This window comes from Microcaecilia unicolor, chromosome 3 (assembly GCF_901765095.1).
Source record: "Microcaecilia unicolor chromosome 3, aMicUni1.1, whole genome shotgun sequence".
NCBI lineage: Eukaryota > Metazoa > Chordata > Amphibia > Gymnophiona > Siphonopidae > Microcaecilia > Microcaecilia unicolor.
In genome coordinates, this window is record NC_044033.1 from 364,680,447 (window position 1) to 364,698,944 (window position 18,498).

Here is an 18,498-nt window from a genome sequence, read left to right on the forward strand (position 1 = left end):
TTGTATTTATGGAATATTTATTATTTGCATATTTAAAAATTGTACCATCTGTATTGGTCATGTCTACAATGTACATACATTTTTGTGTATGCTTTTTAATACAATTTTAGTTTTTGGTTTTTAAACAAATACTTTTTATTTTGCAACATTTATGCGTATAGTGTTAGCGGATTTGTTCATTCAGCGTTAGACATTTGTACATTTTATTGTATTAATTTCCACTGGTTATGTTTACAATATATACATACATATTTTTACATATGTTTCCAATTCCTTTAAATGTATATTTTTATTTTTGCGACATGAACAAACATGTTTTAGTTGTTTTATTTTGTTTTGATGTTTTTAATAGATTGATAACCATGTGTTTGGGGTTTGTTCTCTTTGTAGACTCCTGAGGCAGGCACGTATGTGCCAAAACACGTCAAATTATTTATACTACAGCAACACAAAAACTGTTCTCTTATGTACTGAATAAAAGTTTTTTGTGATCCCATTCATTCATTGAGCCTTCTTCCACTTCCCACTTTTTGGTGATTGGGGCACGTGGAGACCCACTCGATACCAGTGCACTCCCAGTAGTTACCAGCATTGGTGCAGCCATGGAGGTCAATGCCGCTGATGCCAAAGATGATGGTCTGGCCTTCAAAGAGCCAAAAAGCTTTTCCTGTTGAGCCAATCACATTCGCTGTCCTAACCAGCATATGAAGACAAAGATCACAAACAGAGGTGTCATGGTCTGGCCCAAGGCACCTAATGTACCAGTTGTGCGGTTCCATGAGTGAAATAGCATGGTCACATGTAGCGTATCACTTAAAGCCACTGGGAGCCTTCTAGGACAGCAAGAAAAGAATTCTGGCTAAATTAAACTCCTCAATCTTGAACTAAAAAAGGGGAACACTCAAACTGAGGTTGGGATAAATGCGCAGCCAATCAAGAAAAATAAAGGAAACCCAAAAAAAAGCCAAAAAAACTGGAGAAAAATATGAGGCAGGAAAAACATAAGAAAGAAATTTAAAAATAACATGACTACCCACAAGAGAAGGCACTTGCAATAGTGAATTTTGAAAAGCGCAACATGAGAAGACCACATGAATGCGTCCTCTCAGGTCTGTGGAAAAAAGACTGAGGGACCCGTGTTCAACCATCAGATGGGAAGGCAGCAGCGCATGTGTGGTGGGATGCTGCTAGAACTTTCTCTAGTGCTAGAGATTCAGAGTTTGCATCAGAGTCAGGGAATAACATGGCCTGCTTATCCTCGGAGAAGGTCAGTTACATCATCACATTAAACAAAACAAGTAAAACAAAAATTCACGATCATCAACATAGCATTCAACTGAAGGAATACACTCTATAAAAAGAACTTCCAATTACTTTTGTCTGTTGTAGTTCCACAATTCACTAAAAAAACATAGAATTTAAATTTTTAACTCAATTTCTCTATTATCCAAAAGTGTCCTACAAAGCCTTTAGCCCAGACACATTACTGTCATATCAGAAATTTCATAATTTAGGGGCCCTTTTACTCAACCATGTTAAGTTGGTAACAAGCACCTTAGTACGCAGTAACCACTAATACTCAAACCATTTTAACAGGTTTTGCAGTAGCATGTGGTAAGTCACGCATTAATGGCATTTCCTATAACTAAGCAGGACATGGACACAGAAGAGGCATTGCCAGCACACTGTGGTTAACATGCTGTACACACCATTATCATGGAGGCACTGTAACAGAAATGAATTTTAAAGATTGTTTTTTCAACTCTGCCTTGACAGACACATGCACTCGGGGTCTGTATTTTTGTGATTAGAAGTAATTCTGTTTAAAAATGATTGTTTAACTTTGATTGTGTGAAAATAAGTTGGAATGTAGAAAAGACACAGCTCTAATTAATTTGGTATGTGAATGGAGAGGTGGAGCCTGTTTCAAGTTCAGACTGGCCACCTGGACTGAGAAACATGTGACCACATTCCCACAATATGGCTTGTTTACCAAAACAGCGAAATTCTCAAGCATTCTGTAATTTTTCTTAGCTCTGAAAGAGTTCTAAGCCTAATAAAAAAGGGAGTTTCTGTCAGTGAAATTGGGAGCTCATCTGTGAGTAACGTACAAACTGCGCAGAGAAAGAAACTCCTGGCTTTCGCTGTGAACAGGGTTCCCCCAGCTGATAACAGCCTGGATGATGTAATGATCAGTGATGGACGTATGTATATTATAGTGTATTATTGCTTCTTTTCCTGGTCTACAAACTCCTAACATTGCTTGGATGTAGGGACCAGTGATGTAATGACTGTTTATAGGTATTGTTTTTTTCAGTTATATAGCTTAATCATTGTATATATATATATATATATATATATATATATATATATATAGCTTAATCATTGTGCATTTTAAACCCTCTAATAAAAGTCTGATTTACCTAATACGAATCCAAAAGAATCCACAGTAATTGTTGAGTAGTCTGTTAGTGCTGTGTCAGTGAGGCAGGCTGTATTCCCAGGTTCAGAAAAGGCACTTAGTACCTTTACTGTAAAACAGTGCACAGTAACAGTCATTTTAATGCTGTACCTGCAATCAACATGCTAGAAACACAAAACTGCTACTAGAGGTCTTCGGCACCATTCTGGTTGACAACGCTGACCCAGACGACAGCAGAGGGTGACCACTGCCACCCAGAACCTCCAGAACACCTGGGTAATTCCTGGGGGAAGGGAAAGGCTGTGGAAGTGCAGTATTTTGCTGTCAAGGGCAGTGGTTGAGGTAGAGAGTTGGATTGGGAGAGGGATCAATGTCTGGAAATGAGATCAGTAGAGGGATCTCTATATCGGGGAGCATCAGGTGAGAGAGTCCTAATGTTGTTGGAAGTGGAAACTGGGTGAATGTTATGATAATCAGGATGATGTGAGGGGGGCACCACCATGCCAGTTCTTTTATTTCCAGTGTCCTGCATTGTGTTACATGCAGTGCCAGATAGCGAGGGGGCACTGTGCTATCAGGCACTTCATGTAACACGATCACTATGCAGTATCTCTCTGCCTCCTGCAGTAAATGTAGGGCAGATGCTGGGCACACTACCTACATTTACTGCAAAGGCTTTGACTTACTGAATGCTAAGTTTTTGCATTAAACCTACAGTAAGGGCAAACCTTAACACACTTTAAAGTCATTACTCATAACCCATGAAACACCATATTGCTGAGGGACCTTCAAATTCCATTTAGAAAACAATTTGATCTAAAATTAAAAATCTTCAGATCAAATAGCTCACAGCATCACTAAACCAATGCTGTGGGTGCCAAATCTATTGTCTATATTCATTATATTATCTATCATAAGAAACCTAAGCTTTATGATTTATAAAATGAGTTTATCTTGTTGGGCAGACTGGATGGACCATACAGGTCTTTATCTGCCGTCATTTACTATGTTACCATAGCCACAATGAGATATGCAAGCAAAGAGTTTGCAATCTTGTCGACGTGTACACTGTGTCTTCTCAAAACTAGGCCCACTGGTAAGCCATTATCCATATAATAAGAAAAGATCAAACTCATAATGAGTAAATCACTTCATCCAACATTAAGGCTCAGAGAGAAGACATAGATTAATCTAAGTACTGCCCAGCCTAAGAGAAATCAAACCCTCAAAACGCTGATGACAACCAAACCGTGAAAAACATAAAAACACCATATAAAGGAGAGGGAGAGACTACCAAAAAGTAAAGGGGGAGGGGAGAAAGCGAAAGAAGCCACTATCTAAGAATTAACTGTAAGGAACCCAAAAAACCCATACTGTATGAAACATCATCATGCAAAAGCTTATCAAAATAAGAAGGGGAAACTGAAGGACAAAAAAAGGGAGAGGAAGAAAGATGGGAAGGAGAAAGAGACAAAAGAAAAAAGTGGAAGGGAGAAAAGTAAAAGTGGGAGATATGAAGGGGGAAAGACAGAAGAGGAGAAAAAGAGGCAGGCCCTAAAACAAGCACTTAGGTCCCTGTTTACTAAGATGTGCTAGCGTTTTTAGTGCATGCACAAGATTAGCATGTGCTGTGTAGGCGCCTATACAGTTAGCGCACGCTAAAAACACTAATGTGCCTTTAGCACAGCTTAGTAAACAGGGCCCTTAATCTTTATATCCTAGGGAGCAGCTGTAAGTCCCCCACATGGAAATATTAGGCCCTACACATGCATTCCCCTTTATTAAATGTGGAATTTGCAAGCTGATTTTTTATCTATCTAGGCCATGCCCCCTTGCAATTTCTATGTATTAGAGCCACTTGTGTAAATTGAGCCCTTTCTCAAACTGCAATTTAAATATGGATGTCTTTCCATGTGGAAATGCCAGAAATTGGTGAAGACTTCTAAAATGTGGATACTTTATTCAGCAATACTATAATGATTATCCTGAAAGAAACATGAAAACTGTTATGTTTTTTTAAGGATACTGTGTCTATTTGAGGTTGGGCTTGTGGGTGCTAGCCTTCTCAAATAGCTCAAATTTTCCTACGAGTTAATACTGATTTTGATGTTTAATCACATGGCTTTGGGGTAGTTCACCTTTAGCTTGTTTATACTGGTGAAAACTAATTTCTGTATTTCAAGTTTACAAAGCTACAATCATGGAATTAGAAGCAATCTATTTGACCTGTCAATATTTCTTGTAAAGCACAGCATTTGTCTGCTAGTAAAAGCCAAAATGACCAATTTGATCAACTTGACCTTTTCAGAGATAACATGAGTGATACCCACTTACCCTCCCCCAGACACAGGTTTTAACCTACTTCTGAGCTGGCAAACAAATGAAAAGGTCAAGCTAGGCAAACAGCTGTATGTTTTACCATTTTTGCTTAAAGATTACAACATATAAACCATATTTGCTTTGGGATATTTTCTTTTTCTCGATATTAACCATTCCTGAAAAATTCTATAGAATTCTGTATTTTTTTCTTTTCAAACACTTGAGTAATGTGTGGCAAATAACACTATATTACAGAAAATAGATGAATTATATGATCTCATGCAAGTACAATGCTGAGAAAATGTTTGTAACCATCTCTGGGATAGTCTGTATTGTAGCACAATTTATACTCAACATATTAGATAGTAATCTAAACCCTGATTTAAGAAAAACACCACAAAAAACAGATAACTCCTCTGAATTAATGAAACAGATAAAAATAATATATTTTGATTATTCCACATTCAACAATATTTGTGTGAAAAGATATGCGAGTCCTTCATTCAGTAGCTTGTGACACTTCCTTGAGCAGGAATAATGTCAACTAAGCATTTCCTGTAACTTTTCAGCTCGTGAGAAAGTTTGGTCCATTTTTTTATACAGAACTGGCATTTGAGTTTTCTTGAATGAATAGCTTCAGGTCTTAGGTCAGGACCCTGACTCAGCCAATCTAAAATATGAAATTTCTTCTTCAGCCATTCTGTAAGTAGATTTATTTGCATGTTTAGGGTCGTGGTCTTGGTGCACAACAGTTTTGGCTCAGCTTTAGCTCACAGATGGGTGACTCAATACAAATTCACATGGTTCCATCAACAATCACAAGTTGCGCAAGCCCTGGATGCAACAAAATAGCCCCACGTCATGATACCTCCCACCAGAATGACGACTTTCTTTCTTTGAAAGCAAAATTAGATTTTGAACAAATAGAATGCTCATTATTGAAACCAAAAAGATCAATATCTGACTTATTTGTCAAGAGGACATTATTCCAGACTAGTAAAAGAGGCCCATTTCAGAGCAAATGAAACAGGCGCTAGCAAGGTGTTCGTCGCCAACACCCCTCCCTCTCTCCCTGGCCAACCCCTTCGTTACTCTTCCATTGCTCCGCCCCCAACGTCATGACATTTGACGCGAGGGCGGGGCCCGGAGCGATTTCCCACCCCCCGGCTCCCTGCCTCCCTCCCTGCCAATCCCTTCGTTGTTCTGCCATTGCTCCGCCCTCGAGGGCGGGGCCCGGAGCGATTTCCCACCCCCCCACACCTCCCCTCCCTGCCAACTCCTTCATTGTTCTGCCATTGCTCCGCCCTCGAGGGCGGGGCCCGGAGTGATTTTGGTGGCTTCACCACCACGAACCTTCGAACCTTTTGAAGGAAGTCAGGGCTTGGCTTCACTGACGTCAGTGTCCTCAGAACGTTGAGGGTGAGTTTTATTATAGTAGATGTCTTTTGGGCCCCCTGGGAGGGTTTTCATGGAGTAGTTTCTTCCCTTTAACATCATTCTCATTTAATTCTTTCTTGTTTACACATGAACAGCCACATTGGCAGCAGCAAATTCCAAAAACCTATTTTTCCTGCTTCTTCACTCTGTGCAAGGGTATGCTTTCACCTGCAGCTTTCCTTGCTGGCCTGCCGGTGTTCTCTACTAATGTGCAGTGGCATGTCAGTGAGGCAGTAGTGAGGGACAGCATCATCTGGCTGCACTGAGAGAGTCACTCTGGACAGTGGCGTACCTAGGGTAGTTGACAACCGGGGCTGGTCATTTTTTAACACCCACCTCCAAAATCCAGCACTAAGCATACCGAGAATACAAAACACTCAGGACCTATAGAGCAATTCTAGCATACCATAAGCAGTCATTTCTATGAGTCACACAAGGAAAAGGAAAGCATCTTAAACACTACAGTGAGCACTAGAACATCAATTCACCTATTGTAAAATGAAACCAGACAGAATAGTACAGATCGTTGATCCTGCACAGTCAATGCCAACTGAAAGCCATGTCTTTTTCACAAACACAGAAAAACCCTAATCCACTATAGAATAAGTAATCAAACTTTCTATGTAGGCAAAAATTAAACTGAACCCCCAAGATGCCAGACTCTGCATACAATGCAACACCACAGAAACAGTCTCCTAGTACTGTGCAAAATATAAAGACAGCAGATGTAAATTTGAAAAAACTAAAATACCAACCACCACTTCACAAATTAACAAATAGAAATAAAACAAATATAGAAAATAAAATACCATTTTATTGGACTAATACATTTAGCTGTCAGAGGCCCAAACCTTCTTCCTCATGTCAATACAGTATAGTGCTGTTACAGTATCCTATCCTGACCTGATGAAGGGGGTTTTGTTCTCCGAAAGTTAGTCAAAATTGATTAAAATTAGTCCAATAAAAATATTACCTTATTTACATGTTCTATTATAAACATTTATTAACACAGCTACAATACTACTTTATTCTAAAGCAAAAAAAATATATATTTTATTTACAGTTTGTCTCTGGTTTCTGCTTTCCTCATCTTCTTTTCACTGTCTTCCTTCCACCCAGCATCTGTCTTTGTTCTTTCTCTGCCATCCAGTGTCTGCCCTCCCTGCTGTCCCCGCCATCCAATGTTTGCCCTCCCTCCCTGCCCCTTCCATGCACATCTGCCCTCTATCTCTGCCCCTGTCTGCCGGTGAAGCAGCGTCGCAGGCAGCGCCTCACGTCCGCCCTGCTTGTAATAGATGCAAATCTCCTTCTCCTAGTCTTCGTCGAGCCTTCCCTCACTGTGTCCCGCCCTCGTCTGAGGTAACTTCGTATTTCCGCGAGGGCGGGACATAGTGAGGGAAGGCCCGATGAAGACGAGGAGAAGGAGATTTGCTTCTATTACAAGCAGGGCAGACGTGAGGCGCTGCCTGCGACACTGCTTCACCGATTTTTCTTTAAAGGCAGGTTTGGTGGCATGAGAAGAGCAGCAGGAGTGGAGCACCCCCCCCCCCACCCACTGACATCTGGGGCGGACCGCCCCGCCCTTGGTACACCACTGACTCTGGAGTGGCAGGGTGAGTAATAAGGATGAGGGAAAGGCTTACTCTCAGAAAGAGGAAGCTGAACAAGTAACAGATAACTTGCCCTGGAGGGAGATAAAATGACAAAAGTACTACTCCAGAATGGTATACTGGTCACTTTCTTTTGGGGGGGGGGGGGGGGGAGTGTACGTGAAAACTGGTTTGAAGGAGAGAAGGTGTGTCAGTCCAGAGCAAGGTAAGCTGCAATAAGCTCATTGAGAGCAGGGTTAGCAGGTATATGTTTCACTTGACAGAAGAAGATAAGCTCTCCAGACAGGTGTGCTGTTCCATCTAATTGGTCCATCAGTCTGGACTACTCCAGCAGGATAAGGAATAATAATTGGGTGCACAGATTGCCTACATTCAGAATCAGTGAAAGGTTAACACCCTGCCTTTTCTATAAAACAAAACAAAAACAAACAAAAAACTAAACTGTCTACAGTAAAATAAAGCCAGAGCACAAACTGTAGCACTCATAGTTCAGGATACTTAAAAGCTCCATTTATAAATCAAGGCTTCTAACCTTCGGGCATAATCAGAGGAGAGTAAAGTGGAGGCTGAGCTCTGAGAAGGCAAAGCTAGAAGCTACTACATAGGTGAGTTATGCCTGTTTATAGGGACTGTGGAACTGTATAGTGTAGGATGAAGCAGTACAGGGTTGAAAGTATGTTTTGTGAATATATGCAGGTGAAGAACTACATAAATCTAATCAAATATTGACATTTCTATACCGTCTGGACCCCAAATGGTTTACGATAAATTAAATGGACCTTGACAAAGAAGATCAGGAGCAGGAGACAAGTATAGAGTTTGGTCCACCAACATGCGGACAAGATCTGCATATCATTTATTTGTTACATTTGTATCCCACATTTTTCCACCTATTTGTAGGCTCAATGTGGCTTACATAGTACCGGAGAGGCGTTTGCAGATTCCGGTCTAAACAAATACGAAGTGATATTGTGGTAAGATGAAGTTCATGTGGCACAGCCACATTAAGGAATCGTACAACGGAAGAGTTGTGTAATGTCCAGGATCCTGGTGTAGGTATAAATGCTCATTTACAATCAGACCCGTGCTTAACTGCATCATGCTCCGACTACTACTTTGCTTCTATCAGGCTGGAGACCAGTATCTGAACTGTCACCATCCTTGGAGAACTAAAGGTCAAGAGGAAATCTCTTCCCTATGAGCTAACTTCCAAGTAGTCAGGGTCCTCCCGGCTGCTTCCCAGCTTACAGTCTACCGACATTGGCAGGCCCATGCAACCCAACTCCAGTCCAGTGACATCAGATGTGGCAGCAACTCTGCAACTGCCACTTTTTCAGATGTCTAGAGAAATACTTTGGCCTAGCAGAAAGCGCGGTAAGCAAACAACATGAAGGGGGGCTCAAAGACCAAGAAAGAAATGACCCAAAGAAGAGAGAGGAGTAGGTAGGGAGAGACAATCCAGAGCTATTAGTATCACCTGCCCTGGATGAAACAATCCTGCAAAAGCGCCCTTCCTATCATAGGCCAGAGTGGGAATATATATAAGAGACCAGACAACAACCACGGCTCTACAGCGCTTCCAAACCAAACTCTCTTCTTCTGCTGAAGAACATGGGAACCTTGGTATTGCGCTGCAACTCATGAGATCCAGAATTGAATGCCCCATTTCTGAGTCACTAACCGAAAGGCTGACCCTGACAGCTCCAACTCCCACTGGATCCGTAGAATTTCGGCTGAGGGAATCTACTCTCACATTTATTGTTTCCGCAATGTGAGCCGCTGAAATGAACGGGAAATTACATTCCGTTTAACAAAGCAGAAGGTGAGCCTCCTCTGCCATCTGGACACTAGGTGTGAACTCCTGCATGTTGATAAAGGCCACTGCAGCGACTCTGTTCGACAATATCTGGACTGGCTTGTCCCTGAGATAACTGAAAGGCAAAGAGTTTTGCAAACCACCCGGAGCTCTAGGCGATTGATCGGCCACAATGACTCCAATCTGCTCCACATGCCCTGAGGTGAAGACAATGAGTTCTCCAGCCTGACAGGCTGGCATCCGTTACCACTACCATAGGAGGTGGCAAAGCCAATGGCATACCCTGACGCAGACTGGCCGAATTGAGCCACCAAACCATGCTGCAGACATCCACAGCAGATGCAGGCTGTAATCCTGGGACACGAGAGACTATCGGAACATCAGACTGCTGAAGAGGCCGCATTTGCACCCTGGCCCATGGCAAGACCTTGAGCATTGCCACCACTGATCTGAGCACATGGGCATAATCCTAGATAATCCTAGGTGTGGGGCTTTGGATCCCACATCAAACTTCGAATCTGCACCCCCAACTAAGTGACTTTTGAGTAGATTGACCATTTAACCCATGGACTGGAGAAGAGAGATGACCCTGGCGGTGACTCGATGACTCTCCTGTACAGAAGACACTCTGATCAAACAGTCTTCGAGATAAGGATGTACCTTAATCCCCTCCCTTCTCAGGAATGCTGACACCACCTCAAAGAAAAGGTCCTGGGGACCATTGATAAACCGAAGGGCATGGCCATTAATTGGAAGTGCTGACTGAGAACCGCAAATCAAAGAAAACATTGGTGTGGAGGCCAAATGGGAATATGCAAATAAGCCTCCTTTAGATCCAAAGAGGTGCTGCAATCAGAGTGCAAGGTTTCCATTCGAAAATGTTTGGCCTTCAAAAACTGGTTGACTTGCTTGAGGTCTACAACCAGACAGAAGGAACCCCCACTTTAGGGGAACCATGAAGTAGATAGTGTTACCTTGGCCCACTCCCTGTATAACAGGGACAGCCATCCCCCTATGAGAGAAGATGGGGAGTTGACCGCAGCCCATCACTGGGAAATAAGGGGGAACAAGGAAGGTTAGACAGACTGGCCAGAGGGGTACTTATCGGAGTGAAAAGGCCTGCCGCTGTTAATAGCTAGGCCTCTGAAAGGCTTCAGATCGCCCAGGATAGTACATCTTGGAATCCCCTCAGACTCAGGCAAGGCCAAGCCTGAGCCACCCTAGAGGAACTCTTAGGCTTATCCTCCGGAAGGCTTTGTGTCTTGAAATCCCCCAAAACCTTAAACTTCTCAAGATCCTCTCCAATAGCAGCTTCCCCTGAAATGGAAGCTTTGTTAGGTGTTGCTTGGCGGCAGCATTTGCTACCCAGTGGTGTAGCCATAACAAGTGCCTTGCCGTGACTTCCAAGGCCATCTGTTTCGCTGAGGTCCTGACAAGATCATATAAGGGGGTACACCAAATATGTGGAACCAGTCTATTCTAGGAAATTCTAGTGTCCCCGGCAACTCAATCTGGTAAGGTGTCTGCTGCCTGCTGCACTCGAGATAGGCAGAGGCCATAACAGCTACAGATTGCTGCCTACAAGGAAACATACATATATATTTTATGCAAGATTTTGCAGGAAAATGGCCTGAAGTCTGGTTCTTCAGCTTGCAATCTTGGACATTTTTAAGCTCAATGCTGCCCTCTACTGGAAGAGCAGTCTTCTTAGTTACCACCGCTGCCAGGGAATCACCATGGGCAGCTTTAACTTCAACTCCTAAGGAGACATGGGGTAAAGGCAGGGCATAGCCCATATCACTTTCAAGCTGGTATCCGGAGAGGAGTACTGAGCTGTAATTAGCTCCTGAATGGTCTCATAAACAGAAAAGACCTAGGCAGTCGCCTAATGCTAGGCATTTTAGGATTAGCCGCTGCTGGAGCTGGAACCTCCTTAGAGTCACTATTAAGCAGTTCCAGAGCCTTATTTATTTATTATCAGCAGTTGATATACCACAAGGGAGCCTTGATAATGAAGATGACAATTCCTCTTATGGAAACCCCGGACTGCTGTGGAGTTATTGGCATCATAGTAGATGACGGCAGAGAAAGACCTGTACGATCCATCCAGTCTGCCCAACGAGATAAACTCATATGTGTTACTTTTTTGTGTTACCTGACCTTGATTTGTATCTGCCATTTTCAGGGCACAGACTGTAGAAATCTGCCTAGCACTAGCAATGCCTCCCAACCACCAGCCCCGCCTCCCCCCACTGGCTCTGCCACTCATCTCTGCTAAACTTCTGAGGATCCATTCCTTCATGTTTATCCCACACATTTTTGAATTCCGTTACCGTTTTCATCTCCACCACCTCCCGCGGGAGCGCATTCCAAGTATCCACCACTCTCTCCATGAAAAAATGCTTCCTGACATTTTTCTTGAGTCTGCCCCCCTTCAATCTCATTTCATGTCCTCTAGTTCTACCGCCTTCCCATCTACGGAAAAGGTTTGTTTGTGGATTCAAATATTTGAACGTCTGTATCATATCACCCGTTTCTCCTTTCCTCCAGGGTACACGTGTTCAGGTCAGCAAGTCTCTCCTCATATGTCTTGTAACGCAAATCCCATACCATTTTTGTAGCTTTTCTTTGCACCGCTTCAATTCTTTTTACATCTCTTCCCTGGGGCTATATGCCTCCTTGGGCTTAGTACATAGCTCCAGGACTCTTGTAGTTTCAACTCTTTAACAAAAAGAAAAACAAAAAAAACCAAGCTCTTTTCCAACAGGCATTAACACAGCACTGAGTCCCACAGTCCAAACCCTTCCCTCCCCTAGTTCATCAAGTCCACTAATCCTTGGGCAAAAGGTTCCAGCACTTTCCCCAGCAAAAAGGTTCCAAAAGTCCATCCAGCACAAAACCCCCCAAAGTTCTTTCACCCAAAGGTTCCCCAAAGTTCATTCAGCAAAAAAGGTTCTGCTGCACGCTTCACACTCACCTGAGCAAACTCTCACCTCAGAGCAACCTGAGGAAAGGGGACCCCCTCCCAGTTATACCAGCCATTAACTCCTGGTATCCTCCCCAAGGGTCACGCTTGAGCCCAGGGCCAGGTGGAAGCTACTTCCCTAGGGAACCCGCTCAGATACTTCTCTGGGCTTTTCTCTCAATGAATTGAATTAACCGGTTCATAAAGGTCGCTAACAGGCCCTGAGATTGCCCCTTTTCTACCCGGGCTAAGGTAGAAATGTCCATGGGCTCTATCTGCATTCCTTCACCAACCTCTTTGGCCTCAATTCTATAGATTCTGTCTCCCCCCTCTTCCCAGCTGCTCCCAATCTTTATCATGAGAATGCTCAAAAGCCTCCTCCTCCTCCCCCCCTGGGAACCTGGGAGTTGTAGTCTGGTTCACCTTCTCTAAGGAAGTCCAGTGGCCTCCTCTGAGAGTCAGGGGCATTGCAGCGCTGGTTAGCCTTTCTAGAGGGTTCAGGTGATTCTTCCCGAGGATGCTGGGATCGGTAGTCCCTCCATTGTTCCCACCCCCGCCTGCCTCTCCAGTGCCCCGGTCCGGAGTTCCGGTTCTTGGATCTGCCTAACCCCTCACAAGTGTTGCAATATATATAATGCATCAAACATTCATAGCTAAAAAGTAAAAAAATGTAGAAAATATATAAAGAAAACAATGATGTAATTAAGAACTAAAATGCGACTAGATGCATACCTTTTCAACTCATAATATAGGATAAACAAAGCAAATATAGGGTAAACAATATGCATTTAAAAATATATAAAGAATCATAACAAAGAGTTTGTAAGTGCAGACAAATGTGTAACTAGAAAGTAGTGTCTTGAATGCAAATGGAGGAGCCATGTGTGCATATTTAAAATCAGATGTGTGTGACAAAAATGCTGATTATATAGTACCAAAAAACGAAATGGATTACAATGTGTGGAATGGGATCCATCACTGTGAAGTAACCTTCATGATCATATGCAAGGGTGAATTCTAATGAAAAAAGGCAGGGAGCGCATGAAAATGACGAACTGGCCTCACAGAGGATGGCAGAGGGGTATAAATAAATGTATAAATATGTATAAAGAATGAGTAAAAATAAAAGTGACCACCAACACACTAATGGGCATAAAATCACTGGTGACATATGTAAAATGAAGGTGGTAGAGGGCTACAAATGAATGTTAATTAAAAATTGAAAAAGTGGGAAGATAAAAATAGGAGGCAACAACGAAATAAGTGAGACAAAATTAACAAAATGGATTGGAGTATATGAGAAATCTACCACATTAAAAAATAAATAAGTAAATGTATATGGATGGTGTAAAACCCAATGACGGGCAGAAAATCACTGATGGCATATATAAAAGGACTAAAAGTAGAGGGCTGCAAATGAATGCTTAAAAATAAAAACATAATGAAGGGGTCCTTTTACTAAAGGGTTGGCTTGCGACAATGGGCTTGCCGTGCGCAAATCTGGAAATACCGCCAGGCTACCGCAGGGTCCGGCAGCAGTTCCCATTCCCAGTGTGCCCAACTTCCGGTGCTACAAACATATTTTCTATTTTTGTGGCACTGGTGCTTACCTGGCAGTAATCAGGCAGTGCCACATGCTGCCCAGTTACTGCTGGGTTAGTGCAGGAGCCCTTACCGCCACCTCAATGGGTAAATGCTCCCTCCTGGCCGTGTGGTAAGTAGTTCACTTACAGCACAGCCATTTCTTTTTTTTTTTTTTTAAAGACAGCCTTTTACCTGCTGCAGTAAAAGGAGGCCTCAGAGTGCGTAAAACACATGCCATGTGTCAATTATAAAATTGCCACTATAGACCATGGAGTGGCAAAAAAAAAAAAGTGGAAGTTGAGGAACCATGGAGTAATATGCTAAAGTCCATCTCCAAATTTAAGCCAGACGGCTGATGGGTGTTGAGCTAATATATTATTTTTTTGTTCCTCTCTTCATTTTACATATGCCATCAGTGATTTTATGCCCATTATTAGGTGGTGTTCACTTTTATTTTTACTCTATCCATATACATTTATTTTTTTTTAAGCGATAGTTGTCTCATATACTCCTTTGGTAAAAAAAAAAAAAAAGCACAAAGAGCTCTCAAGAATGGAACAAGTGTGCTTTAATGGTGATTTCCTATTTTGGAAGTGCTAAGGGCTCCCGTGTTAAGTCAGCTTTATTTAGTTAGCATGTGCTAATATCAGTATGTTAGCTGAATAGCACTTTGACACACCAATGACACCCCCCACTCAACAAAACAAAAAAGAAATACTGCACGGCTGGGGCACACAAATGGCAAAACTAATGCAAAATGCTTCCATGAGTCCTGTGTTAGATCATTTTTCCTTTGGTAGTGCTTAATGCAGTTTAGTAAAAGGGCCCCTTTATTTTACCATCGAAAAAAAGTAAACTTATCTGTTGATGTTAAATCCTCCTACATAAAATTGTTCTCCTTTACATAAAGCAGGTGATTAGCTATGCAAAAGTGCTCTTGTGCTTTTTTGATCATCCATTATTTGTTTGCAAAGAAAATTTAATGAAAATAACTAAAGGGTGGCTTAAACTACATGCATATGGTGTTTCAGGAGATATGGTTTATGGCCCTTGAGTGAGGCCTGCCATTGAATAGAGGGGACAGAGGAAGGATGTTTAAAAGAGGAAATTAATCCTAGGTAGCTCTGAATGGAAGATAATGGCATCACAGCCCACTACAGTGTACTTCTGTTTGAACTGAGAACTGAAAGGAACAGGAGGAAACTGCTGTGCTAAGTAAACAGACTTTTCAAGAGATTATTAGGCAGAATGCATTGTAAAGCTATAACCTGATACCTAGATTAACAGCTATTTCACTTATTGTTTATTATTTATAAGATGCATGATATATCGCCTAACGAGGGTATGCCCAAGGTAGTTTACATACCGAATCAAAAGGAAAGGAATGCCAATGTTCAAAGGCTAGAAAAGGGAGGGAGGGAGGGGATGTGCAGGGACAAATATAACAATCACGGAAGAAAGATATGAGGGAGCTGATACAAAAGGAGTCTCGAGATTTAAATGTAAGATTTTAAACTGTATCCTGAACTTAATAAATTACCCAAGGAGACCAATTCTGCTCAAGACCTAATGAGACACTATCCTGTGAGGCTTAAGAAGAAAGGATGATCGAGCTCTCGGGACTAAAATTCAGGTTCAAAATAGGTGGCCTGCATGCCTGACTCCCCAGAAGAGAGTATCCCATCTAGAAGAGTAGTGAGGGAGCATCTATGACTGTGTCCTAAATCCAGTCTCTGCCTTCTGTTAGAGTTGTGAGTTTGTCTTTATCCCATTCTTCTCTTCCTTACAATCTACAATCATTCAGTCATTCCCCCTCCATTCATGCATGGGCCCGCACGAATGTATTCCGCGCTAAAGACAGCCAACTCAGTAAAAATCCTACATCTGTTACTTTACTCTAGAGTGGGCAGAAGCTGGGCATGACATGGGCGAGTGGAATAGTCATTGGGTATGATAGAGCATGGGTCAGTACTATGCTGTCACATACCACAAGATGACCACTAAGGGTCTAGGAGACCATCCTGGATTACAACTTAGCTGCCGCCTGGGGTACCAGTGGACCACCATGGAGACCTCTGGGTATATCCTTAGTGGGAGGTGGGTTGGGTTCTTAGGGGGCAAGATTTTGGATGGGTGAACCAGAATGGGGTTGAGACTTTTTTTTTTTTTGGGGGGGGGGGGGAAATCGAAGGTGTTGGGGTGATGTTGGATGTGTAGGAGTGTGGGGCGGGGGGTGAGTGCCACTATAGCAACAGCACCGTTTTTGGGGCCAACACTATTACATGCAGTATGGTAGCACCTGTGCTATCTGCCACTGCATGTATTGCAGTGACGTGTGGTTAAGTGTCTGCCCCTTGTGGTAAATGCAGGGCAGAGACACATGCCCCCTGCATTTCCTGCACAGGCTTTGCACTTATCACACATTTATCATTGTTGATTACATGCAGAAAGTACTTTAGTAAAAGGGCTCCTAAGCGATTTGTGTGGTATAGGATGAGTTGGATAAGATAGTAGCTTTTCTAGTTTTAATTTACAAATCAGATATTTCTTGTCTGGAAAAGGTTAAAAAAAGAAAAGCCCTTTATTGATGTGCTCAGAGACCACATGGAGGTTTTGTCTCTGATGTCGCTCTATGTCAATATACAATAAATGGAAACTTTCAACTGACAATGAATGCAATTATAAGTGACTGAAACATACAAAGAGACAAACCTCTTTATATTTAGCAAAGCCCAAGGGATTCCAGTGGGGGTACTGAATGCTGCAAGTAGCTTCTCTCCCAATTCCACAGCTTTTCTTCGAAATACCTATAAAATAAATAAAAGACTATGCAATATCAAACAAGGAAAAATTATGTAGTACCTCAATATTCTTTCCTTTGGTCACAACAGATGAGTCCAGAAATTGTGGGCTATGCAGGTGGAAATAGGGGACAACAAACTAAACTCTGCTACATAGGATGGTGAGCAGCTAGGTCAGTCAATATTTCACTTACAAAATAGAAACATAAGGATAACCATAACAACTTCTCCTTCCTCACCCAGAGAATTATCAGATTTTTAAAAGTATAACAGCAAGAATGAAACGGAAGTACTAAATCTGAACAAAGAAAACAAAAGAGCAGGTTTCTGGACTCATCTGTTGTGACTAAAGGAAAGAAAATGATCAGGCAAGATGTAATCCTTCCTTGTCATCAACAGATGAGTTCAGAAATTGTGGGAGGTAGCAAAGCAGTCCTCAAGAAGGGTGGGAAACAGAAATCCCAGCAGGAAGCACCGAGACTCCAAAGGGAGTTTTTACCTGGGCCGAAATAACCAATCAATAATGCTTGGAAAAGGTATGAAGAGACAACAAAGTGGTCAATCTACAAATTTCATCCAGAGACAACACATATGATTCCACCCATGATATGGACAGCACTCTTGTGGAATGAGCCTTAGAGGATGCTGGTGATTGCTTCCTAGCGAGAATGTAAGCCAAGCAATGGTCTCTCTCAGCCAATCAGCAATTGTAGCCTAAGAAGCAGATGACCCTTTATTAGGACCTACAAAATATGACAAAATGATCTGAGTGACAGATTTCATTGGTGACTTTGATAGTGAAGAAGAACATGGCACACAATCAGGTAACATAAGGTAACAAAATCTGAGACAGTCTTTCCTACAGAAGGAGAGCAAGAACAAAGGCTGGTTTAAATGAAACCTTAAGAAGGAACAGTTCTGAGTATCACTCTAGACTCTGCAAAGAAGGAATGGATCTAGTCATGAATTTCAGAAATCCTCCTAGCAGACACAATAGCCACAAAAAAAATGGATTTTAAGGTAAGATCTTTCAAAGTAGGTTTTTTAAGATGCTCAAAAGCAGATTTTTGGAGAGACTTGAGTATTAAGTTGAGATTCTATTCTGGATAAGGAGCTCCAAGAGGTGGCTTCAGATAACTGACATCCTTCAAAAAACAAATGGACTTCCAGTTGTGCAGCCAGGAAAGAATTAACAAATCACCCCTTAAGACAACCTAACACACTTACTTCCAATGTTAACCAGGTATTCAAATATGTTTCAAATGATGTAAAACCGCCAAAGAGTCCATCCATATACAAAATATGTCAATGAAGCGAACCCAGCGTCAAATATATTGAGAATAGTTAGAAGACTACACATATCGTTCTTCAAACAATGCTATAAATAAATTAGCAACGGTGGGAGCAAACAAAGCCCTCATCGCTATTCCTAAAACCTGCTGGTAAAATAAAATTTAAAAAAAAAATGAGAATTCATGGCAACCCGTCTCAACTGTATCAAAATTCACAAGGAATTAAATAAGGACATGGATGAACTTCTAAAT

The 18,498-nt window shown here is 42.0% G+C and overlaps 1 protein-coding gene across 1 annotated transcript in view; it reads right to left on the minus strand.

Annotated features, from left to right (window-relative positions):
- The window catches only part of MAN1A1 (mannosidase alpha class 1A member 1), a 309,444-nt gene that overhangs the window by 122,033 nt on the left and 168,913 nt on the right, over positions 1–18,498 (minus strand). Inside the window, exon 5 of the mRNA XM_030198560.1 lies at positions 16,866–16,960. Coding sequence (XP_030054420.1) covers positions 16,866–16,960 — 95 coding nt within the window. The remainder of the gene's footprint in view (positions 1–16,865; positions 16,961–18,498) is intronic.